At 34.6% G+C, this 26,944-nt stretch overlaps 2 protein-coding genes across 10 annotated transcripts in view; both read right to left on the bottom strand.

Moving 5' to 3' along the window:
- LOC103982227 (phospholipid-transporting ATPase 2) overlaps positions 1-18,996 on the bottom strand; it is a 42,032-nt gene extending 23,036 nt beyond the window's left edge. The window contains exons 1-10 of one of the 3 annotated variants that reach the window (XM_065180236.1): positions 18,758-18,996; positions 16,610-16,806; positions 15,407-15,620; positions 14,038-14,154; positions 3,578-3,670; positions 3,315-3,489; positions 2,104-2,270; positions 1,638-1,742; positions 1,190-1,287; positions 968-1,110 (exon numbers count right to left, since the gene is read on the bottom strand). In XM_065180236.1, the coding sequence (XP_065036308.1) occupies positions 968-1,110; positions 1,190-1,287; positions 1,638-1,742; positions 2,104-2,270; positions 3,315-3,489; positions 3,578-3,670; positions 14,038-14,154; positions 15,407-15,620; positions 16,610-16,734 (1,237 nt within the window). In that variant the 5' untranslated portion in view covers positions 16,735-16,806; positions 18,758-18,996. Of the gene's footprint in view, positions 1-967; positions 1,111-1,189; positions 1,288-1,637; positions 1,743-2,103; positions 2,271-3,314; positions 3,490-3,577; positions 3,671-14,037; positions 14,155-15,406; positions 15,629-16,609; positions 16,807-18,757 lie in introns of those variants that run through there. The other 2 variants (XM_065180237.1, XM_065180238.1) reach the window with 2 other exon arrangements.
- A 929-nt stretch (positions 18,997-19,925) lies between these two features.
- Positions 19,926-26,831, bottom strand: LOC135581435 (probable UDP-arabinose 4-epimerase 1). 7 transcript variants are annotated; one of them, XM_065180246.1, is made up of 11 exons: positions 26,513-26,831; positions 25,740-25,905; positions 25,277-25,401; positions 22,741-22,854; positions 22,511-22,618; positions 22,325-22,416; positions 21,405-21,546; positions 21,100-21,194; positions 20,870-20,999; positions 20,601-20,745; positions 19,926-20,436 (listed from the first exon to the last, which is right to left on the bottom strand). In XM_065180246.1, the coding sequence occupies exons 2-11, from the start codon at positions 25,795-25,797 to the stop codon at positions 20,195-20,197; spliced, it is 1,251 nt and encodes a 416-aa protein (XP_065036318.1). In that variant the 5' UTR covers positions 25,798-25,905; positions 26,513-26,831; the 3' UTR covers positions 19,926-20,194. The 7 variants fall into 7 exon arrangements, with proteins under 7 accessions (XP_065036318.1, XP_065036317.1, XP_065036316.1 ...); XM_065180245.1 differs by having other exon boundaries at positions 25,740-25,912; XM_065180244.1 differs by having other exon boundaries at positions 26,498-26,831.
- Positions 26,832-26,944: the final 113 nt, after the last annotated feature.

Raw genomic sequence — 26,944 nt, forward strand, 5'->3', positions numbered from 1 at the left:
GAAGTGTGGTTGAGTGATTTTGAGATGTAAGACATGGAAGATAACCTAATAACCCATAGCTATCTAATTACATTGCATTTGTTACATCTTCAGTTCAACATGAATCAGAAAGGAAGTAATATATAACTTTTAGAGATTCTCCTCATCAAGAAAAAATAAAACATGAACAAGATATTCTACAATTTCCAGCAATTCTTTGTCAAGCAAGACCTCCTACTTCCACAAGAAATAAAAAGAAGAAAAATGAAAACCAAGCAATTTCTTTAAGAAGAGAACAATAAAATACAATATTTGCCATTTCTTTCAGTATGCAAACTCTCCTTTATGTAACAGCACAACAGCCCCTTATATCATTCCATGAGAATCTTCATTGAGAATGCAAATGAGAACAATCTGTCATATTCAAGACTTTTAACATTTTATGAAGAATATATGCAACTTTCGAACCTCTTGACTACCTGTGTTCCGATATGAACTTACACCAACAACATCTTGATAGAATCTAACAAATTTCTCTCTCTTCGTATGTAGCTTCAGTAAACAGTAATAGAAATTTAGAGCAACTCATCCCTAAGGTTTAGATGACTCCACAAAAGCTATAAAATAGAACATCATCACCTTAAAGTACAAAACTATTCATTTTATAAGTGCTCATTGATAGAACATAGAAGTATTGGAACAATTAAATCAACATCATTTCTAAGAATGATTTTTCTTCCTTTTTCAGCAATTTATTTTTGGGAAGAATTATCTTTTACTTCCAACTAACAAAAAAACATATGTACTAAAAGGATATAAGTGAAGAACTTATTTTGCTTCAAATGTTTTGCATGTAACAAAATTTTCAAAAGACCATCAATAGTAACTAAATATTGTTTTCTGGTTTCCATATGCTCACAGAACGATAGCAGCAAAAAGATCTACAACACAAGTTGAACTGAAATTATTCAAGGAATCAGAAAATAACCTTTCAAAGCATCTCCACTTTCATTTCCATAGAAAACACCATTTATACAACATCTTCTGAAGATCATCTTATTCTCTGTTAGTGTCCCAGTTTTGTCAGTCAATATATACTCAACTTGTCCAAGATCTTCACTTATCGCTGTGCTGAAAGAAACAAAAGGTTAGAGTTAAAGGACTCGAAACACCTATATGCAAAAATAGGCATGCAATTTCCTTCACCTACTTAGCTGCATGAGAAGGAGTCCTAGTATCATGATCATACATTTCCTCATCCCAGTCAATGAACTTCGCATATATACCTTTCACTAGGTCCAGAGAAACCTGCCAATCAGAGAAGCCTTCTCTAGGTATATGATAAAGACAAGGATAAAATAAATTTATAAATAATATAGGTATATGAAACCTGTTGCATTCTGTCTAATTTTGAGATGAGCACTTTGCTGCATATATATGGAGATTTCTTGACTAATTATGTTCGTTATTATTGTTGTTCAGCACATTAATTTACTAGAGCTGATAAGAAAAAAGCACAAGGGACATAAATGGTATCTAAATTCAATCGAGTCAAGAGTTACAAAAACAGATCATATCATTGAAAATGTCACCTATTTCAGAAGGGATATTGACAAAGAACATTGAGATCCAACAATTCATAAATGCATATGGCATACCTTTATAGAAATAGGTATCATGATGGAACACAAAAGTTCAAAACGTAGGGGAATCACCAGAAGTTCATACCATGGACCATCCTCTGGATACTTAACATACCATTGCTACACCAAACAAGAAAAAATATATAATAAATCACAATGATTAAGTAAAAATAATTCATTGATCTAAATGTAAACAATATGCTGCAACAAATTAAGATTAATTCAGATTCATCTAGAACTAAACAACTATTTCAAACATACGCTGAAATACCTTATGCAAAATACTTTGTAATATTACTACAAAAAGGCATGCTCTTCAAGCCAACTACATTTTGATGATAAAAATTATGATATTTCACATGAATTTAATTTTACACGTCACCCAACTTCAACCCAAGTTCCAGATGGCATTTGCTTCAACATGTGCCATGGCATGAATTGTGTGAAATTTTGAATAACCTAGTTCATAATAACAAAATACCTTACGAGCTTCAGTGTCCTTCCAAATATTCCCTGCAAAACCCAGGACAATAACAACAACAACTTGGAACAGAAAGATAGCTCCAGTCAGCTTATCTATCATTGCATCCACAGCAGTAAGTTTTGGCTCCGGTACACCCCTACTCATCCCCAACTTAGTTTCATTGCCTGAAAAGATGGTTAACCAAATACTAAGCCATTTCTTATACAAGAGCTACAATGATGCTAATGTGTGCACTATAAATAGAAAGGTAGATAGCATTCCATACATTCAAAACTATATGCAAATTAGATTCCAACAAAGTTATTCTTATAAGTACCAGCATATGGCTTTGATTCTTTCCCTACATTCTTTTTGAGAATCATAAGCTAAAAAAATGAAAGATGGAAAAATCAAGAAGAAAATTTCATGAATAATATATACAATGGAATTTAATTTTGCCTGCATCAGTATGAGCCTACACCAGTACGTGATTGCTCCATTCCAGCAGTCCAGTACAGCATTAAAGAAAAACAGTTTTATAAACCCTGATGCATTCAGGGCTCACAAAACAAATAGAAAAAAGTAATAGTATGTCAAAGGGCTTCTTGTAGATAACCCTACCTTGTAAAATTATGAGAACAACCCCATCCAAACAAAATTCGCAGAATTTTGTTTACTACAAAATTTGCAAATAATCAATTAGTGTCAGTTGCTGCATGGCACGCTGTCAAAAGAATATTACAATAAAATTACAAAAGAATTTCAGCAGGATTTAATTGTCAAAAGACATATATTCTCCAGCTCCTATTATTTATCTTCATTCACGGTCAACTACAGTCTAATTTGACTGCCACCACCGCCAATCCCTCCCTCCACCATCTCAACTAACATAGCCAACCTTGATCAACATGTCAGCCACCCATACTCCATTTTCCCACTATATATGAGACCATGGAAGTATAAAGAATATTGGAGAAAGTGGAAACAGATAATATCTGGCATTTAAAATTTAAACAAATTGATGAAGACATCAAATATCCATTGAATATTATAACTCTATCAACAACAACAATAGTAGTCATTTCAATTTACTAAGAAATTCACGATGACAGGTTGTAGTTATTGATAACATAGGGGGTGTTCATTATTCTATATAAGGTAGTTGATTACAAATAATTACTTTATAACAGATGATGTAACAAATCAAGTTCCCTAGATTACAAGCTTGCCTGTATAGACTGCAACTCCACAAGCCCATTCTGTATTCCTTAAATAGCAAGACTGCAGAAGTGTGTTACTGATAGTTAGTGGGCACAAGTCATTATCGATAAAGGGAGGAAACAATCGCATATTTCCATCAAATCTTGTGATGTCTTTATCAGGATTCGGGCACTCAATAACACCCTGTTCATTTGTAAGACCAAAACTAAGATAAACAAATAAAGGCTAATAAATATACCAACAAAAATAATCATGAACAGAAGTGAAGTACCTTAATTATATGCAACTGTTCCGATGCTAGCCCAATACAAGCCGATGGAACAACCCGTGTTTTTAGATCAGTCTCACCATCTAAAGCAGAAGTCTTATGGCATAACATGGAAAAACAAGAATGAGGTACCATACTATCATAAAAAAATTTACAAAGCCAAGTTCAGATCATCAGAAATAATTTTCAATATATTTCATCTGGATTAAATTAAATCGCATAGAGAAGCATCCTCAGATTGATATGTACAAGATAGTTTGTATAATATATTGCAAACCTTAACTACATGATTTTGATTGAACAGAGACCTCAACAGATATCTATCAACTAAGTGCCATCCAAGCAAAATAGGAGTGGTTGATTAGAAGTCAAACAGCATGATGAATATCATTCATAAAAGCAGGGAACATTTATAATCCAACATAGCAAGGCACATATCATGATGAAGTTCTTGCCAAAGTAACATCAATCTGGAGTTATGCTGCATCTATTCCTATCTTAAACTGTCATATACACAGACCATTACAAAAGATCCAATAGAGCTACTTTTTTTTTTTTGATAAGTAACCAATAGAGCTACTTTAGCAAGAAAGTGAATACTATGACAAGATTTTTATCTTTGATCCAAACAATCAAATGATCTCCCCATCAGACCAATAGTATGAAAATCCAACCCAATAAACAAGCCAAGACAAGACCAAATTCGGAAAAGAGTTCCTACAACAACAACAACAACACAGACGTAAAAAATTCCAACTATTATAACACCAACAAATCCATAAAGTCCCAATTATTACAATGACAAAGCCATGATGTCTCAATTATCACAACAACACTAAAGCCAAGAAATCTCAACTATTACATCAACAAAGCTGTGAAGTTCTAACTATTACAAGAACAGAAGAGCCATGAAGTCTCAACTATTATAAATACAACAAAGTTATAAAGTCCCAACACTCAACTATTACAAATAAAACAAAGTCATAAAGTCTCAACTGTTACAACAACAAAACCACGAAATCCAAACTATTACAACAACAACAAAACCATAAAATCACAACAATTACAAGAACAACAAATCCATGGAATCCCAACAATTACAATAACAAATCCGTAAAGTCTCAACTATTACAACAACAAAAACAAAACTATAAAGTCCCAACTATTACATCGTAAAGTCCCAACAAAAACAAAGCTACAAAATCCATAAGTCTGACCTATTATAACAACAACAAAGCTATGAAAACTAAACTATTACAACAACAACAAAGTCAAAAATTTTCTACAATTACAACAAAAACAAAACCGTGAACTCCCAACTATTTCAACAACACAACCATAATGTCCCAACTCCCAACTATTACAACAACAACAAAGTCCTCAAGTCACAATTATTGCAACAACAACAAGGTCAACAAGTCCCAACCATTACAACAACAACAAAGTCGTCATGTCTCAACTATTACCACAACAAAATTCATAAAATACCAACAATTGCAACAACAATAAAAACGTAAAGTTGTAACTATTACAACAACAAAAAAAACAACCATTCCAACAACAAAAACAAAAGTAAAAAGTCCAAAAAAGCCGAAAAGCCCCAAGAATAAGAACGACAAGAAAATCATAATGTCCCAACTATTACAATAACAACAGTCATAAGCTCTCAACTATTACAACAACAAAAACATGACGCATCAAGTATTACAACAACAACAAAGCTATGAAGCATCATCAACAAAGTCGTGAAAACAAAACGAATCCATTAGCAACAAAATTGTTGAGTATCAACAATTACAACAATAAAGCCATGAAGCCTCCAACAATTACAATAACAACATCCAAACTTTTAAGCTCCAAAAATTACAACAACAAAGCCCTACAACAATATAAATATGTGAAGTCCCAACAATTACAACACAAAACCATAAAGTCCCAATAATTACAACACAAAACCATAAAAGTCCCAACAATTACAACAACAACAAAGCCATGAAGCACCAACAATTACAACAACAATAACAAAGTCATGAAACCCCAATAATCACAACAACAATAGCAACAAGTCATACTGTACCAACTATTACAACAACAACGAAGTAAATTCCCAATTATTACAATTGCAACAAAGATGTGATGTCCTGATTATTATAACTACAGCAACAAAACCATGAAGTTCTAACTATTACAACAACAACAATAAAGTTATAATCGTGACGTCCCGATTATTACAAAAACAACAAAATCATGAAGTTCGAACTATTACAACAATGACAATAAAGCCATGAAGTCCAAACCAATACAACAATAACAACAAAACCCTAGAGTTCCAACTATTATAACAATAACAAAATTGTAATATCTCAAATATTATAATAACAACAAAGTTACAAAGTTTCACCAAATACAACAAATAACCGTGACGCCCCAACTATTAAAACAAAAACAACAAAGTTGTGAACCACCAATAATTACAATAACAAAGTTGTGAAGCACAAACAATTACAACAACAACAAAACTGTGGAGTCCCAGGAATTACAATAACAATAAAATCGTGAAGCCCAACAACTATAACAACAAAGCCATGAAGTTTCACCAATTACACCAACAACAATAAAACCGTGAGGTCCTAACAATTACAACAACAACAAAGTCATAAAGCCAAAAAAATTATGACAACAACAACAAAGGCATGAGGTCCCAACAATTACAACAAAAAAACCGGTGAAGCCCAACAATTACAACAGAAACAAAACCATGAAATCCCAGAAATTACTACAACAAAGGCGTCAAGTCTCACCTATTACAACAACAACAAAGCCATAAAGTCCTAATTATTACAACAACAAAGTCGTGAAGTCCCAACTATTGCAACAATAGCGAAGTCATGAAGTCTCAATTATTAAAACAACAACAAACCTATGAAGTCCCAACTATTACAACAAGAAAACTATAATATCTCAACTACTCCAATAACACAACCATGAAGTTCCAACTATTACAACAACAACAAATTCATCAAGTCCCAACTATTGCAACAAAAATAAAATCAACAAGTCCCAACTATTACAACAACAACAAATTCCTCAAGTCCCAACCATTGCAACAAAAATAAAGTCAACAAGTCTCAACCATTACAACAACAACAAAATTGTCAAGTCCCAACTATTACAAGAACAACAAAAAAACTCATGAAGTACCGACAATTACAACAACAATAAAGTCGTAAAGTCCCAACTACAACAACAACAAAGACAAAGGCATAAAATACAATTGTTAGCAACAACAACAAAGTCATAAAGTCCCAATTATCACAACAACAATGGCATAAAGTTCAATCAATTACAATAGCAACAAAGCCGTAAAGTGTCGAGTATTATAACAACAACAAAGTCGAGAAGCACCCGCTACTACAAATGTGAAGCACCAACAACTACAACATCAACAAGTCGTAAAATACAAACAACTGAACAACAACAACAAAGTTGTAACGTCCCAACAATTACAACAACAATATCAAAGTCCCAACTATTATGATAACAACAAAGCCCTGAAGACCCAACAATTACAACACAACGCAGTAAGATCTAAAGAATAATGTCTCAACAAAGTCGTGAAATCCCAACAATTACAACAACACAACAAAGTTGTAAAGTCCCAACATTTACAAGTTACAACAACAACAAAGCAGTGAAGCGTCAACAGTTACAACAACAAAGTCGTCAAACCCCAATAATTACAGCAACAAAATTGTGAAACCCCAACAATAACAACAACAAAATAATGAATCCCAACAATTACAACAACAAAACCGAAAATTCCCAATTATTACAATAATTGTAACAAAGGCATGAAATCCCAATTATTATAACAACAAAAACATGAAGTTCCGACCATTACAACAACAACAAAGCCATTTAACTTCAAACTATTACAACAATAACAAACCCATGAAGTCTCAACTATTACAATAACAACAACACTGTAAAGTTCCAACTATTAAAACAACAATAAAGCCGTAAAATCTCAAATACTACAACAATAACAATGTTATAAAGTTTCAACAATTACAACAACAAAGCTATCAAACACAAACAATTGCGACAATACCAACAACAATAAGTTCGCCAGTCCAAGAAATCACAATGACAAAATCGTGAAACACCAACAATTACAACAACAAAGCCATCCGGGACAAACAATTATGACAACGCCAACAGAATAAGCCATGAAGTCTTAAAAACTATAACAACAAAATCATGAAGCCCAACAATTATAGCAACAAAACACTAAAGTCTCAACTATTACAACAAAAACAAAGTTGAGAAGCACCAGCTACAACAACAACAAAGATGTGAAGCACCAACATCCACAAGAGCAACAACAATCATAAAACATAAACAACTATAACAACCACAACATCATCAAATCCCAACAACTAGTACAACAGAAAAGCTACGAAGTCCAAACAATTACAACACCACAACTGTGAAGCCTCAACACTTTCAACAAAAATCAATTTGTGAAGTCCCAACTATTATAACAACAAAAATCTTAAGTCACAACAAGTACACCTACATAAAGCTGTGAAGTCCCAAGAATGACAACATCAACAAAGTCATGAAGCCCCAACAATTACAATAACGACAAAGCCATAAAACCCCAACAATAAGAAAGCCGTGAAGCCCCAACAATTACAATAACAAAAAATCCCAACTATTTAAACAACAAATCCACGAAGCATCAAATATTACGACAACAACAAAGTCACAAAGTACTACCTATTACAACAACAACAAAGTCACAAAGTATTAACTATTACAACAACAACAAAGCCTTGAAGTCCCAATTATTACAATAATTGCAACAAAGACAATGAAGTCTCAATTATTGCAACAGAAACAAATCCATGAAATACAGACTATTAAAAAAACAACGACAACATCATGAAATTCAAACTATCACAACAATAACAACCAAACCGTAAAGTCACAACTATTATAACAACAATAGAGTTGCAAGCTTCCAATTATTACAACAACAAAGGAAGGTTGCAAAGATCCAATTATTATTACAACCAAGCCGTAGAATCTCAAATATTACAACAACAAAGTTTATATAGTTTAAACTAAGGATTGAAATATTGTACCGTACCGAAGTTTCAACATTCTCTCAGTACGATACTGTATACCGAGCGGTATACCGTATTTATATATTTATATATAGATTTTTTTTAAAAAAATGTATGACCTCGCGTCTCTTCTCCCCAGGCAAGGCAACGTCGTAGAAAAACGAGACGACATCACCTTTATATATATATATATATATATATATATATATATATATATATATATATATATATATATATATATATATATATACCGTAGCGATCTGCGTACCAGTTTACCGTCGGACCGGTACATCCCGTCCGTACCAGGCGGGATCATTCGAAACTATATACCTTGGTTTCAACAATTACAACAACAACAAAGCCGCAAAGCACCAACAATTAAAACAACAACAACAAAAAAGTTGTGAAGCACAAATAATTACAACAACAAAACCGTGAAGCACAAACAGTTATGACAACAACAAAGCTGTGAATTCAACAACAACAAAATTGTGAAATCCCAACAATTACAACAATAAAGCTGTGAATTCCAAGTAACTACAACAACAAAATTGTGAAGCACCAACAATTACAACAATAATAAAGGCATCGTCCCAAGTATCACAACAACAACACCATGAAGTCCTGACTATTACAACAATAACAAGGTTATGAAGTCCAAACTATTACAACAACAAGAAAACTATGAAGTCCCATATGTTACAGCAACATCGCAAAATCTCAACTATTACAACAACAAAAAAAGCCATAAAATCTCAACTATTACAACATGACAAATTCATGAAGTCCCAACTATTACAACGACAATTAAAAAGTAATAGAATACCAACAATTAAAACAACAACAAAATCATAAATTCCCAATTATTACAACAACAACAACAACAAAACCATAAAGTTGGCAATAACAATAACAGCCCCAATTATTTCAACAACAAAAAGTCGCAAAGTTGCAACTATCAGAATAACAAAGTTGTAAAAAGCCCCAGCAATTATAACAACAATAAAGTCATGAGGTCGCAACTATTACATCAACAACCACAAAGCCGTGAAGTCTCAATTATTGCAACAATTGCAATAAAGTCATGAAGTCCCGAATATTACAACAACAAATCCATGAAGTTTGACCTATTACAACAAGAAAATCGTGAAGTCTCAACTATTACAACAACACAATCATCATAAATTCCCAAACTATTACATCAACACAATTGTAGAACCCCAAACTATTATAACAACAATAAATCCGTAAAATAACAACTATTATCGCAACAACAATACCATGAAGTCTCAACTATTACAACAACAAAATAGTAAAGCACCAATTATTACAACAACAACAAACCCATGAAGCACCAACTCTTACAACAAAAACAAAGCTGAGAACCACCAACAATTTCAACTATAACAAAACCGTAAATCACCAAAATTATAACAACATCAACAATCCCATGAAATCCCAACTATTACAACAATAACAAAACCGTGAAGTCTCAACAATAACAACAATACCAATAACAACAAGGTCATGAAGTCCCAACCATTACCACAATTGCTGCCCCAAGAATTACAACAACAAAGTCATGAAATCCCAACAACTACAACAACAAAGCCGTGAAGTTTCAACAATAACAACAACAAAGTCATGAAATCCCAACAACTACAACAACAAAGCCGTGAAGTTTCAACAATAACAAACAACAAAGTCATGAAATCCCAACAACTACAACAACAAAGCCATGAAGTTTCACCAATAATAACAACAAAGTCATGAAGTCCTAGCTCCCAACCATTACAACAATCGCAGCAAAGCCATGAAGTCCCAACAATTATGACAACAACAAAGACGTGAAATCCCAACAACTACATCAACAACAAAGGCACCAAGCCTTTACTATTATAACAACAAAGCCGTGAAGTTTCAACTATTATAACAACAACAAGGCTGTGAAGTCCCAACAATTACAACAACAGAGGCATGATGTCCAAACTATTACAGCAACAATAAAGCCATAAAATCCCACCTAAGACAGCAACAACAAAAAAAGCCATGAAGTTCCAACTATTACAACAACTACAAAGCCATGAATCCCAAATTATTACGACAACAATAAAACCCTGAAGTCCCAACTATTACAACACCACAGTTGTAAAGCCCAATATTACAACAATAGCAAAATAGTGAAATCCCAACAATTACAACAACACCGAAATCATGAAGTTCCAACAATGAAAACGACAACAACAAAGTTGTGAATTCCTAACAATTAAAGCCAAGGTATACAATTTCGAATAATATATGTACCGGTCCGACAGTAAACCGGTACGCGAACCACTCGCTACCGGACGGTATTTTTTTATTTATATATATATATATATAAAGGCGACGTTGCCTCGTTTTTCTGCGACGTCGCCCTGCCTGGGGAGAAGAGAGGCGACGTCGCACATTTTTTAAAAAAAATTTATATATAAATATATATATATAAATAAAAGATTATATATATAGAGAGAGAGAGAGAGGCGACGTCGCCTTGTTTTTCTGCGATGTTGCCCCGCCTAGGGAGAAGAGAGGCACCATTGCACTTAAAAAAAAAAAATTATATATATATAAAGGCGACGTTGCCTCGCGTGGGAGAGAAGGGAGGTTTACTTATATATATATATATATATATATATATATATATACCGCTCAATATACAGTACCGTCCCGAGAGAAGGTCGAAACTCTGCTCAGTATATTTCAATCCTTGATTAAAACAGCATCGTAAACTCCCAACTATTTCAACAATAACAACAAATGTGTGAAGTCTCAACTATTACAACAAAAAAATTATATTGTAGTGTTAACTATTATAATAACAAAATCATAACATTCCACTATTACAACAACAAAAGAACTGTGAAGTCCAAAATATTACAAAAACAACAAAGTCATGAAATCCAAATTATTATATCAACAACAAAGCTGTGAAGCCCCAACTATTACAACAATAACAAAACCACAAATTCGCAACTATTACAATAACAAAATTGTGAAATCCCAACCACGACAAGAGAATAATCATCTAGTCCCGACTATTACAACAACAACAAAATCGTAAAATCCAAACCACTATAACAGCAACAAAATCATGAAGTCCCAATAATTATAACAACAAAGTCGAAAAGACCTAACAATTACAACAACAAAGTCGTAAAGTCCCCAACAATTAAAACAACAACAAAGTCATGAAGTCCCAACTATTACAGCAACAGAATCATAAAATCCCAACTATTACAACAACAAAGCCATATAATACAACAACAACAAAGTCCTAACTACTACAACAACAAAACAATAAACTATTACAACAACACTAACCACGAAACCGTATAGACCCAACTATCACAACAACAAAGTTCCTAGTCATACATAAATTAAGACAAAAAGTCCTAGTCCTACTTGGATTAAGATGAAAATAAAATGCTCATCCTTGATTCTGAATACAACTTTAGAAGGCTTCTAGAGTCATATAAGTTAAACTAATTATTTTCTTAGTGCAAGTCATATTATAAGAATTTCTCCAATAGAAAGATTTTTTTGGGATTCAGGGATCAACTTTCCACACACAACTCACTGTCCAATCTCAACTTATGTGATGGCAACCTTACTAAGTTCAAGTTTATTTAGGAATATGAGAGTAAAGGGATGAGATTTTATACATAAAGTTCTTGTAAGCTCCAAAGTTATCAATAAACTACTTTATAATTCCTCTTTTCTCCTCTATCTCTACTCTCCTCAATCTCTCTCAATTCTTTCTTAGAGATGGAGCTAGAAGTTATTATGAATTTGGTACCAAAGCTAGGAGTTTCCTATTACTTTAGTATCAAAGACCATGGTTCAGATTTCTATGTATAAATTTGTATTCAACCTTGTTTCTATAATGAACAAAAACAAATCCAATTGAGCTAGGACTTTGTACACCAAAAGAATATCAAGTTGTAGTTGTGCTAACCAAACTCAGCCCAGTCTAATGTTGTTTCACACTTGTGCTTGCCCACACAAGTAACAAACATCAGGCTGAAAATTCAACACAACATTATTTTTCATATTCAACTCGATTTCTCTTATGGATTACTTTATTTTCCTACAATGAGCACAAAAATCTTCTGCCATCACCATCGTAGATGCCATCTACCTCTTTGACCTTTTATAAAAAAATACGACCATTTACTGTTACAATATTTTTAATGTACAAAATCCATCTGTTATTGATTCCTCTTTTTCCCTTATGCAATTCATTTTATACTTCTAAAAGAGAATAGGCATCTAGGTAACCGGACATCTAGGCCTTTTTAAGGCATCCTAATATCCCAGTCATCCGAGCCTACATTGCTAGAGATAATACAATGCCTCAGTGCTTAGGGTTAAAGTCACAAAAATCAACACATCACCTATATCTACTGCTAGTCGGTTCCTAGCATGATGTTATTCCGTGTTACATATTTTTGTTGTTACGTCTTAGGTCATATGCAGGCCTTGCATGCATTTATATAACATATGTTGCCATAATAGTATGCACTTACAAACATCCATGCACATCAATGATGATGTCAAGAAGAGAAGATTTGTCAAGTGCAAGCAAGAAACAAGTGCATACGTAGTCCCTAAAACCGAAGAAAAAACCCAAAACAGCACTAAGTATGTTCACCTGCCATATTTAAGAAACTAAAATCTTTAGTTGTTAATATTGAACAGTCTGCCTAGCACCTAGGCCCTAGTCCGAATTTACATTGCCTATGTGCTCAAGCCAGCCAGCCACCAGCACCATGTCCCATGCCATGTCTTGATGCAGGCTTGTTAGGTCACATTTCCAATCATTGTGAAGCAAAGTTCATGCATGTTTATTTGTATCTTTGTACCACTCATGATGGCAGGACATGGAGTGCTCATTTCCAATAATCCATGGTCAGAGTATATACTTCTGTTGTACAGTATGTTGCCAACCAATGCTCTATCCATGTGGATTGCAATTTGATTATATGAAAAAAGAATGCATGGATACCCACTCATCCAGAATAGGAACACTTATTTATTTGCTCGAGTAAACTTTCTGATGTATTCTCAGCTATTGTACTAATTATATTTAAAAGAAAGTCTATAATAGTATGCCGCCTAAAATGACTGATGAATAACAACATTCATGAAGGTTTCAGACTCTGTGTTTGTTCCTCAAGAAAATAAACTACCAAAGTGATGTTATAGTCCATTTTGTACAAATTCACCAAATTGTAATCAATGAAGAAGAAGAAAATTAATATTTGAAGAAGAGCCATATGCTAAGTTGGTTACCTCAACATAGCAGATGCCTTGTGGTTCAGATGTTCCAATTAAAACAAGATCACAAGGTACTTCATCGTTCTCTCGTAGCCACACTATATTACCAACATGAATATCTTGTGCTTGAATCTAAAACATTAGAAAGAAAGTAATATAAAAATATATAAGGTTCAAGAAGAAGTTATTGTATGACATTGCAATTATTTACAAGAAATATTCCATTTCGGTGGACATATTGAATGCTTAGAATGTAAAAATGCTTCATATTTGTCTAGACTAGAGAATGAAACTCAAAGTTCAAACATTATACAAAGGTGTCATACGGATCCCTTTCATTCTAATAAATAATCTTGCACAAATACCATACAAAGATAATTGATTCAGCATGATGAAGCTGCCGTACTAATCAACAATAGAACAACAAAAATAAGAAAATCAAATTAATAAAATCCTACGAAAATATTTCTAAGTTTTGGCACAGGTTTTCACTAAGCATTGCAAAAATTAACTTTTCATACATTGTATGTATTTTGTACGAAGCAATAAACTATGTGGTTTGCCCATATTCTATCTTGTGCTGGTCAAGCAACTCTCTTGATCAAAATCTCTCTTGATCAAAAGCCTACTAAAGGTCATTATCACCTAGAACTAATAAGATATATAAGCATCCATAGTTATCATCTCCATTGAAAATAAGCAATGCGCTTAAATCCCAAGTCGTAATGAGCCAAAATTAATCTGTTTAGGTTGAAAATAGAAGCCCACCCAATCCAACCACTAATAACTTTCAATCAAGGATTTAAGTTCCAACAACACTGAGGGCACCAGCCTCCAGCAGAAATTCTGTACCTTATACCATGCCAGCCAGCATTATTAGGCTGAAGAAATATAAAAAAAAAATAACTGAAATTAAATTAGTGCACATCCAAGCAAAATAATATTTAAATGAATGACCTTATGGATCAAGGGTCAGCATCAGTAAATCTCACACCAGGCTTTAAAACTTCAATTTCCAATTATAGATTTGCATTCCATAGGGGAAAACAAAGCTACCTTTCGGAAATCAAAATACAAGGCAGTGTCCTTGAGCAAACAAAACACCAAAAATATACCATGTTCAGAACCTAACTTGCATATAAATATATAATACTGCATATGTAAGATGCGGTAGGAGAGAGTATCATCATACAAACCTTTACCAGATATAATATAATGAGGGTATGGAAAATCCGAGAAATCATTGCATTTCAAAATGACATAATTGATTACTCAGTAAATAAGCTTTATGTCAAAGCAATCAAAAGGAACACCTGTAATTCTAGATACAATAGAGATCGATATTCGTAAAAATGAAAGTGGGGAAGATTGGAAGGAGCTATACATGTTTACGTATACCATCCTTTACAACCCATACTTCCTTCTCATTTGCTTGCTTGTCTGAAAGATATCGATTATAGTCATCCCATGCCTCTTTTGTTGCAGATACAGCAAAGATAATGATAAGTGGACCCCAAGTACTTGCAGGATTCACAGGAGTAATAAGTGACCATAGCTGGAGGCAGGCAATAAGCAGAAAGTATTGATTCATGAACCGCCTGAAAAACTAAATGATATAAGATTTAGGCATCCAGAGCACATCATCAGATATTCGAATGGTAATGGCATATTGAGTATGGCAAAAAAATCTGACTTCCTATTTTCCCAAGTATAAGATAGTAAACCAAAAGTTCTAATACAACACTGTATTAGAAACTGTATAGTAACCTATAGGTCCTATACCACCCAGAATCACCATTAAAAACAATAAAAATTAAAACAGTTGGTACTGGTCCGACTGGTACTTGAATTTGATATAGATCGGTGCCTATTAGCCAGTCATTAAAGCTTTTTAAAACAAGCCAACAAACCAGCAACTGAAAAAGAAAAACCATTGGCTTCCCTTTATCAAAACAAGAGTGAATCTTTTTTTTTTTTTCAAACATTCTTAATTTCTTATGAAAGATGAATCATATTAACTATTCTAGAGAACATAGATCAAGAAGATTTCATTTTGAGAAGCAAGTGTAAAAATTTCCTTCACAAGGGTAGCTGACAAAGGATAAAATCTTGCCTGGAAGAGTATAAAATAAGAACTCAAAGAAGAGAAACAATGGAAAGGTTTGAGAAGGAACGTGCAAAGCTTTTAGTGTAAAAAGTTACCTCCAAGGGTATAAAATGATGAGGGTATAAAATGGTTATAGAAACTACAAAATGGCAGCAAAAAGAAAATTGATTCAGAAGAGAGTTCTTCCTGCAAAGCTACTATGTAGCTTCTATTGTTACCAGAGGGCTATATTATAAATTATGTAGCAGCTAAAAATTTTGTTAAAATAAAAGCAATTTTGAAGAAAGCACTAGTTATCATGGGAATGGCAGGAAAAAAAACAAAGTAGGCTAACTTTCTTTTGCATGCAAATGTTTACTACCATATGCCTTAGAAAAAGACTAGAGAGAAGCACGCACACACATCATAATTATAATGAAAGCATACAAGTAAAAGAGTAGCATATAGCAAAGAAGTGAAAATCAAACAAACATTCCACACCTGAATTGTTCCCATAAATTCTTAGGGAGAAAGTTCCATAACGTATACTTTCTGTTAGATATCCGGTTGTCACAGTATAGATCCTGGGAAGAATCATCATTGATGTAGACAAAGCGTTTCATCATAGGCGGAGAAGCATATGGTTATGATGCATCCAACAGGTTATTCCCGATGTAGGAGACAAACAAAAGGATATCCTGAAACACAAACATCACTGTAAGAATGGCATACATCAAAAACGGCACACAAAGAGAGTAAACAAAGAAAATATTCACATTATTTTCCACCAAGCAGTTCAACAGCGTACACATGCCAATAAAACTAGGGAAGACAGTAACATTAAAAATTTTATGAAATATACAGAAAAACTTTTGAGATGGCCCACATCACAATGAGGTCAAAGCCTGAACATCTGAAAGTGTCAATTCTTATACTTAAGGCATAGAAGAAAATAGCCTAAATTAACAGTGAAAATATAACCCTTTTTATCTACACAGTCCTGATTGATTAGAATTCAGTGACCGGAACCACATGGCATCAAAACTACAGTTGTGACAATGCAGTCTGGGTTATGAAGATTAGTAAGTCAATAAGCTGCACCATAGACAAGATTTAGAACTTGAATTTCCTAAAAGAGAGATCTTGCCAAATTTCTTCTAAGAGTCTTAATTAAATTTGGAGTGGTCAGTCAAGCCTTGGGAATGTGGCTATATAAACGTGACTAGCTTTAAGTGCATTAAGTGAAATCAAGTAACATAATAGGACATCCCTCTTCTTTCCCCAGATGCTTTTTTTACTCTGCATTTCCTCTACTCTGTAATCTTACTTAAAATATGAATTATAATCTTATTCATAATTCTAAAAGTTTTAATAAAATTAAAAAGGGTCAATCGTGTCTTAAAATAAGAGAAAATATGGCTATGAAAAAACTAGATTTAAGTCACCTGAGAAGTTGTGAATGGGGAATCAAGTTTCCATAAAAAGTTATCCTCTCTTCTATCGGCTAATGCGCCCTTTCTTTCATTTTCTTCCCTATCCTCTTTTTCTTATCAAGATGTATCCTCCTAACTCAGATTTTCTCTAATTTCCTACCAAGGATCTAAAGAAGAATGATAATTACTTTTTTACTAGAAAAAATAAGAAAATGGCACAAACATCTTTTGAACACTTACTTGATCTACATCCTGATTTACTCTAAAGTTGGTAAATACTAAGATTGACTTATAGTGCAACTAACAACTTGGGTCCAAGCATTTTGAACCAATGGTTCAGACACAACAAACCTAGTGGGTCAGTTATCCCATTAGAATGAGCTTCTATAGTTACCAGACTCTTCTCCTGTATATCCTCCCCACTCTTCTCCTGCCATCTCTACTCCCCTCCCTTCTACTATTTTAATTTTTCCACTTGTCATGGCAAAACATATTAACTATCGAACACGGTTATTATGTAGCAGGAAAACCTGACTGGCTATATGACAAGACAAGTACATTAAAGCCTATGACAGGCCAAGGTTAATTAACTTTGTCTCAGAAAGGCTAGGTTTTATCTCAGAACCCACACAGAACTCTTAATAAATTTCTATTGCGGCCATTCATATTCTTGAAGCCCCTTTCCTGGTCATCTAAATAACATGCGCTGACCGAACTTGCACACAAGAAACCAGAGGATTTAATTGGCCGCAACTTCATCTAACGTCTCCTGTATCAGATCTTTTACAGGTATTCCTTGATTCTTCCAACCAGTAACATCGCATCAACAAGCAACCTAGAATTCGCTATGGATATAACCAACGAATAGATATTTCTTTTCCTCTAAAATTATATTAAGAAACAACGAAATTATTGACACCCCGACCACAGTTAAGAATGAGCAGTTCCCCGGAGAAAAGAATTCAAGAAAAGAAACCTAAAAATCCTACGATCCGATCTATGACAATAGATATTTCTTTGTTTCGAAATCAAAACTACTCCTCTAAAATTCTATCAAGAACCTGTGGAAACCCCTTCCACATTCAAGAATGAGAGGCATCGAAGCATGAAGAAGATAATTCAAAACAATAAACCTGAAGAAACGAAACAAATGCGCAAAAGAGCGAGGCAGATGTCACGGAAAGAGGAGACCGAACCAAGGATGAGACCTCATCACCTGATTCGATTCGTGGACCAAAGATGAGACGCGGGCACCTGATTGTCGAACGGTCTCCTCGCTCGTTGTCCTCACGATCTCCCCGGTGGCGATCGCGTCAAAGAAGAAGAAACCCTTCTCATCGCAGGAGGATCTGGGGATAGCCCTTCTAGGCGAAGGGAGATCTGATACCGTGGTTAGCTAGTCCTCTCGCCTTCCCCTCTTCTTTGACCAAGCCGGGCTTTGGGTGGGGCGGAACGGAGAGGAAAGCTGGGAGACGGGACTATATAGCTCGATCCTCTGTAACTCGTCAAACACGAGAACCCGGCACGCGCGGAGCACGTGACGTTAAGCTTTCTTTGACGGTGAATTTTGAACTTTGCGAGCGTGTTCTTCAGATTCCCTGTATCGTCCGAGCCACCGAACAGGGCGAGAGTCGGCTTGGACCCATGCGGGGAATGCCGGACCCCACCATGTGGGAACCACCACGCAAGCGCAAAGGAGGGGAAGCCTTTGGGACCCGTGCTAGGATGATTCGGTTCCAGCATGAGCCTCGGTGGCTGCTTTCTCGTGGTATTTGATGACGTATGATATTAGGTGATTTTTATTCTTACATTCTATATGTTTTCTATGTTTATTGTTATATTATATTTTGATTAGTATTCATTAAATTAATTTGATATTTATGTCCTTTAATTAGAAAAAATCAATTATGTTCCTCGAAGTAAGTAAGGTGGAGTTGGAATGGAATTATTTACGTGACATGTCCAAGTCGAGCACAGGTTGTCATTGCAGATAGAACAATGGTGAGCTGTGATGTCAGTTCCCAATCTCACATGAAAAATGAGAGAATCATGTAAAGGCACTGTCTCTGCTTGCTGGTCTTCGAGTGAGAATTGCCAACTCACTTGCATAAATTGAAAGGACAGAAAACATTATATACAAACTCAAAGAGACATTGCATAAATTGGTATATCCAATCAAAGAACAATGTGTGCATTTAGGACAATACAAACACATCCAACCCTGGGAATCAGCAACGAGGGCCAAATTTTTTCTGCCAATTTTATCTGCAACATTTGGTTGATGTGTCGGTGTGGTTATTTCTCACAACTCAATGAGTATGATTGACAACAACAACATGATTCAAGCTACAAATATGATCTTTCTAGTTATAGGCAAAAGGAAATCAAATAAAGTTCAAAATTTCCAATCCACAAGTTCCATAAATCCATACAAGTGTAGCTTCTTTAGATAGGAATGTACAAAATAAAAACAACAAAGGTCGAGCACTTAGCAATATAAATTGTTCCGACTTTGTGTGTTCGTGAACAACAATGAATTACTATTTCGAACAAGAAAACATACGAGATACCCTGAAATCGCCCACATATCAACCAAGAAATAAGCATCAGACAACATAAAACTTATCTGACTACAGATGATAGAAGGCCTATGTCAGTAGGTCACAGCTTTCGGTGGAGCATATCCATTTCGATGTAATTTCTGCCATCTCCATGCAATTTTGAGACTCTCTAAAAGATGCGTGTGTTGTGCTGTCCAATTCAATTCACTATTGATTTTGGAGGGGTCGCTGTAAACTTCAGCGTAGTCGCCTGGTCGGCGGCCGTAGTACTCGACTTTGATGTCAACCCCAGTGGCTTTCTTGCATGCTTCAACAAACTCCTTCACAGATCTTCCTGATTGATGAGAAACCAAAATTAAGGTTAAATGAGTTAAACAATTAGCTATTTCTGCTAAACTATGCTATCAGGCTTCTTGGATTGACAAAAAAATAAGACTATCAGAGAAAAGGGAGGTTCCGAATCAGTGATGAAAGAATAATCGACAAAAAATTATTGACCTTTTCCTGTGCCGACATTGTATATGCCAACCTTGTCTGGTTCTGCCTTGTTAAGAGCTTTTACATGGGCATCAACCAAATCGGTAACATCAATATAGTCCCTCACGCACGTTCCATCAGGGGTTATATAGTCGTTTCCCTTGACCTACAAGAAGATTGATATATCATAATGATTTAAAATCATAATGCTATTCCTTGCCACTCAAATCGATTTTGCAGTAGTAATTTAGTTGCACAATATGTATGACTTACAAGACATCAAAGCTTACCTTCAGACCTGGAATAATTCCCAGAGCTGCATCAAAGCATGCACCAGATATACGCCCGTGCTCACGCAGTTCAGGTCTGGGAGACTCTCCTAACCTTCCCTCAGGATCAGATCCAATAACATTGAAATATCTGTAAATAGGAAATTGGAGTTCCATCATGTGTTTGATTGAAGAGTAGACTCCTGTCCATAAGCACCAAACAGTTTCACTATAGAGCAGGCGCAACAGACCTTAAAATCATGACAGCCATGCTTGATCTCTTGGAGAAATCCAAAATAATTTCCTCTGCCATTTTCTTTGCCTTCCCATATGGGTTAATAGGTACCTGTTCATATACCAAAAAGTTATTTAATCAACACAAACAGCTTCCTTCTTTCTTTCTCTTTTTCTTTGTTAAATATAGTCCAGAGATGCTACAGCAACATTTAGCCAACCATTTAGAAGATAAAGCAACTAAGATTGCATTTTATATGAGTTTCAATTGTGGAACGAAGAAAGAAAACATATCACAAGGCCGCTGAAACACTTCACGTACCTGAGGAGTTAATTCTGTAATAGGCATTTTCTTAGGCTCTCCATAAGTTGCACATGTGCTGGAGTAAATGAGGGTCTTAACACCATGCGCTGCCATCGCCTCTAAGAGAACTAATGTATTTGAAGTAATATTGTGATAGTACCTGTGTGACATGGAACATATGCCACATGATAAACAGTATCATGAAAACTTCTCCTTGGAATGGATTCAAAACATAATAATGTATATCACAATATCAGCTCATGATTATAAATAAATTGAAATGATGGGCCCTCTGAGCTCAACAAGCTGATATATAGTGACAATTGCCGAGCAAAACAATGATTACTTTATTTTGAAGATAGGGATACACAAAACATTTTAACATACTGCAACCAAGTAAAGGCTCAAGGACTTCTAACCAGTAAACAATAAGTGTACCTTTGTGAGGTGACCTTCAACAAAAAATAATAGTTAAAGGAATATATTTCTTTTGTAACAAACAGTAAAAGATTATAGGGAAAAATCTCCTATCAACTATAAAATCTATAAATAGATCTAAAATATTAAGCATCTCTAATCATTGATCAAATATTTAAAACAATGAAATTAACCACATTTATAGAAACCTTGACATTATTAGCTCACTATAATATTAAAGCCGTTTTAAAGTTTAGATGCAGGTGAATTTATTCATACTTTCTATTTGAAAATTTGTCCAACTGAAACCACCAATCCTTAACACATCAGTCAAACACCAAACATCAACATTTTAGGAGACCCAGCTAAGCAAAATTGATATTGACAAAGACAGCAGGCTCCATAATAAAGTACAAAAAGATGACAACAGTGTACCAATTGGTCCAAGATACGTCTTCAAATTATCATGAGTAAGACTAAGACATAAACAACTGATCTCTAAGAGTACAAGGGAAGCAGACCTTAGAGGATCTAGGGTACTCTCGCCCACATAAGCAACGGCAGCAAAGTGCATAACCGCATCAAATGCATTTTTTGCAAATATTTGATTAACCTGAAAGTTGGTTAAGGAACATAACTTTGCAAACCAGTGGATAACCATAAATGGATAAACTGCTTCTATGACTAGAAGCACATAACTAGGATACAGTCCTTGCATCTCCTAAATCGGCATATATAAATTGAAGTCTTCCGGGCACAGGAAACTGCTCCTGAAGGACCTTTATGGCTCCAATATTTCCTCTGGAAAGATTATCCTGTTTATTAAACAAGTGAGAAACCCTAAATAAAAAAAACGAAAAAAAAAAAATGGCATTCATATATCAATGACCAAGACTAAGAGAACATAAGTTCAAATACACAGGAATCAAAATATTACCACTATAGTTACTCGATAAGAGTCCTTCAACAGCCGAAGTGCAGCATGTGAGCCTATATAACCAGCACCTCCTGTTACTAAAACATGAGTCACTCCACGTTCATGAATGGAGAACTGAGAAGAAAGCAAACCAAATCACGGTAATGTGAGGAAACAGAAATGAGACTTCTTTCAGTATCTATAAAATTACAAATTATGCTCATACTACTCATACTTGATTAAACAGTATCCATAGATTGTGGGCCAGCAATGGACAAAAAAGAGAGAATACTTTTTTCTCTTTACACAGGATACCAAATATTTTCAAGATAAAGTATACATAGATGAGTTCTAAGCAGAAAAAATCAGGTAAATTTTTATAAGCCATGATATAGAAACTGTTGCATGTTGCATTTTATCTTGCAGCATCAACTTATAACAAAACACTGTGATGATAGTGAAACTAGAAAGGGTGAATCAAGTTAATGATTGAGTCATAAAGAACGATGCAAACAATTTTGAAGACATAACATTGAAGATTGATCAATAACTGAATGCACAAAACACATAGCTGATACAGAATATAACATTCACAACTAACAGATACATGAGCAAACAGGAGACACACTATCCGGTTAGAAGAATGCAGCAAAGCAAGAGAGATTTTTTGCATATCCCGATCAAATACAAGACAAGATACTCATTTAGTGTCTTTGTGTTAACTCAGAATCTATGCTGGAGTTGGAGACTGATCTTATGCTTATGATTCCATAAACAAAGACTAAATGACCAAACTAAGATATGTTTCCATAGACTTATATAAGGGTTACGTATACAAAAGAGTAGAGCATTTCAACCATTAGAATTCCCTTTTTTAGGCTTCCAAGACAGAATAAGTCATACTATGAAACTTTGGAAAAGATTTATCGAAAGTAGAATAAGGAATGAAACAAATATCTCTGAAAATCAATTTGGTTTTATGCCTGCAAGATCAACTATATAATTTTTTTTATTTATTAAGACAATTAATGAAAAAGTATAGGGAGAAAAAAAAGTTTTGCATATAGTTTTTATTGACTCAGAGAAAGCCTATAATAAAGTTCCTAGAGATTTATTACGGTGGGTTTTAGAAAAAAAAAAAAAGTGCATCCACTAATTATATGGATGTTATTAAAGATATATATGATAATATAGTTACCAATGTTAGAACAATAAAGAGTGTGTCTAGTGAGTTTTCTATTAGCATAGGATTACACCAACGATCCGCATTAAGTCCCTACATTTTTCATATTACTAATGGATGAGCTTACTAATTACTTACATGATAAATCACCCCGGAGTATGTTATTTGCTGATGATATTGTCCTGGTTGATAAGAGCCTAAGTGAAATTAATTATAAAATTGAGAAAAGCAAGTATTAGAAACTCAAGGTCTTTAATTAAGTATGACTAAAACTGAATATATACAATACAATTTTAGTGATTTTAGAAATAGACAAAAGAATACAGTTAAATTAGATGAGCAAGAAGTCTCTTTAAATAAGAGTTTTAGATATGTTGGATCAATTATTTAACAAGATAGAGAGCTCGATAAAGATATTATTCATAAAGTAAAAACATAATGATTAAAATGGCGAGGGGCGTTAAGAATCTTGTGTGATCATCAAATACCTTTGAGATTAAAAGAAACATTTTATAAGATAGTTGTGAGACCAACAACGTTTTATGGATCTAAGTGTTGGGTAGTTAAGAAAAAACATATACAAAAAGTTTATGTTGCCAAGATGAGAATATTAACACAAATGTGTGGAGCTACTGGGAAAGATAGGAAAAGATGTACTCTTATTCGTGAGAAATAAGGTATCATTTCAATAGAGGATAAGAGAAAGAGAGAATCGTTTAAGATGGTATGGGCATATGTTGAAGAGACCTCCGAATGCGGTAGTCAAAAGAAGTGAAATAATTAATATTAGTGGTACAATAAGAGGTAAATAAAGACCCTGAAAAATCTTTAAAAAACTATAAATAATGATCTAAGTATTCTAAACTTAACTAAACATATGATTTTTTACATATCTCAAAGGCGGCAAAAGATATATGTAGCCAACCCCAAATAGTTGGGACTTATGGCTTTGCAATTGTTGCTATTGTTGTAGGTTTCTAAGACAGGAGGCTAATGATTGTAGAAATCTTTTTGTACAGTTGTTATCATCATTTCTATGTGCTCTCAATCTAAGCATACCCTCTTCAACCATCATTACCCACGTTCTTAGGCCTTTTGCCTATACCACATAAAGCTACTATGTTCAACAATATCTCTTTTGGACTTTTCCTTCTTATTCATCTCTTGTGCTCCATGTCCATAGATATGAATCTATTGTAACCCCTTGATCATGGAACAAACAACACAATTGGCGCAAAGTGTCTTAATAAAAAAAATCTAGTCACTCATAAAGGCAACTCAGTTTTGCTTCAATGCTAGCTGCAGCCAATCAATATGAACTTGTTAAACCAAAGGATGCCAATTCAAACATAAAGAACACATTTAAAAACTTACCATGTTAGGTTCATGGTGACAGGGTGTTTGCGTGATCACGATTATGCACATGGTAGTGATAATAGTAGCCATAAAAACTTTATTGAGAACATGAGACTTCTGCTTTGTATCTGAATAATCCATTTCTGAGAGAAGATGGAAAAGGGTTAGAGCTGATACATACAAGCATCTTCCTATTTGATGCATGCATGTGTAATAACAATCCAAAATATATTCATCTGCATTTGTTCAGAAACTGAATCTCAAACATGATGTATATGACCTAAATTGACCGATTTCCATATGAGTAAATTTTAGAGACACTTTTATTGGTGACTAATCTGTAGACGAACAAATTGCTCCAGTAAGGAAGAAAAGCAGCAGTATAAATGTGATCCTAAACTTGAGCCAATTTATCAACCATCACAATAAGTTATTCCACAAAACTATATAGCCTTCACTTTTAGGAACATCGGAGACAGACCTGAAAAGGACCAGGATCTACCAGCCCTGGGCTGAGCTCTTCTGTTGTTTGACAGCATCTTAGAAAAGCCGCTCGAACGAAGAGGAGAGAACTGAAGGCTTTTGTCTTGCAAAATTAATCAACCCTGCTTAACCTATCAAGCCCAGCATCTGCCATCAGAAGCTTCCTGTTCACTAGACATTAGCGCACATTAACTCAAATCAATCAAAACTAAAACCTACAAAAAAGACATCAGAGGCCACGATCGAAGTTGTATAAAATGTCACAATTAGCATTAATCAATGTTAGGAAACCCTAAAATAGAACGGAGCAACTGAAATAATTCACATCGTAGACGTCTTAGAGAATGAAAGCGATCTAGAAGCCAGATTCAACCACATCTGACAAAATAGAGTGATCTAATGCCAAAAGAAGAAATCGAAACTAGAGCCAAAATCTCACCTTTAATCGGTGAAAAAATTGCTGGAGTAAGAAAAGAACGGGGACAAACCCCAAAATAGCAGAACAGAGCTCCCGAACCCACAGATTTGGAACACCAAGGAACGCTACCAAAGCAAAACATCGACTTTTTACCACTGTGGTGCCGGCACCATGAATCGCCTTCAATTCCAGCCAAGAAACCCGAAATTTCCGAAGAAAACCTCAAGAAACGAGTCTTAAGAAGGCGAAACCCACCTGGGATCAAGGGAAGAACAGACGAACGAGGAAGAGAGCAGCGAGGGAATAGCGAGGAGAAAGATGGGGAAAAGGCATCGAACCGAGGTTTGGCTCACATGTTCTTGAACTCGTCTAGGAATCAACACAGTCTTCTGCTTTCTTTTTGATCTTTTACAGTTCACTCCTCAGCGAGTGAAACATTCTCTTCGTTTCCTTTCGGTAATAATCTCTGGGAATTACCGACGACGGAGGACTCGATGCTTGTGGCTTTTGCATGGAAGGAGGACAAGAAGCAGCAATAATTGATGGTGGCCAACACCAAGTGTTTTCGAAGAAATGAAAGTTGAATCCATTTGCCATCGTTTCATCAATTAATTATGTAAACAAACATAATAAAACCTATGTATTGGAAAAATGGATTTCCAGTACGGACTCGAATAAACTCTCTCGAGAAGAATCGCATCCATCTGAAAAGAAGGAATCATAAGAGAGACACACAGAGCTCTATCTGTCCTTGCAAAGAAGGAATCATACAAATGACTTGACAT

This window comes from Musa acuminata, chromosome BXJ1-4 (genome assembly GCF_036884655.1).
Source record: "Musa acuminata AAA Group cultivar baxijiao chromosome BXJ1-4, Cavendish_Baxijiao_AAA, whole genome shotgun sequence".
NCBI classification, from domain to species: Eukaryota; Viridiplantae; Streptophyta; class Magnoliopsida; order Zingiberales; family Musaceae; genus Musa; species Musa acuminata.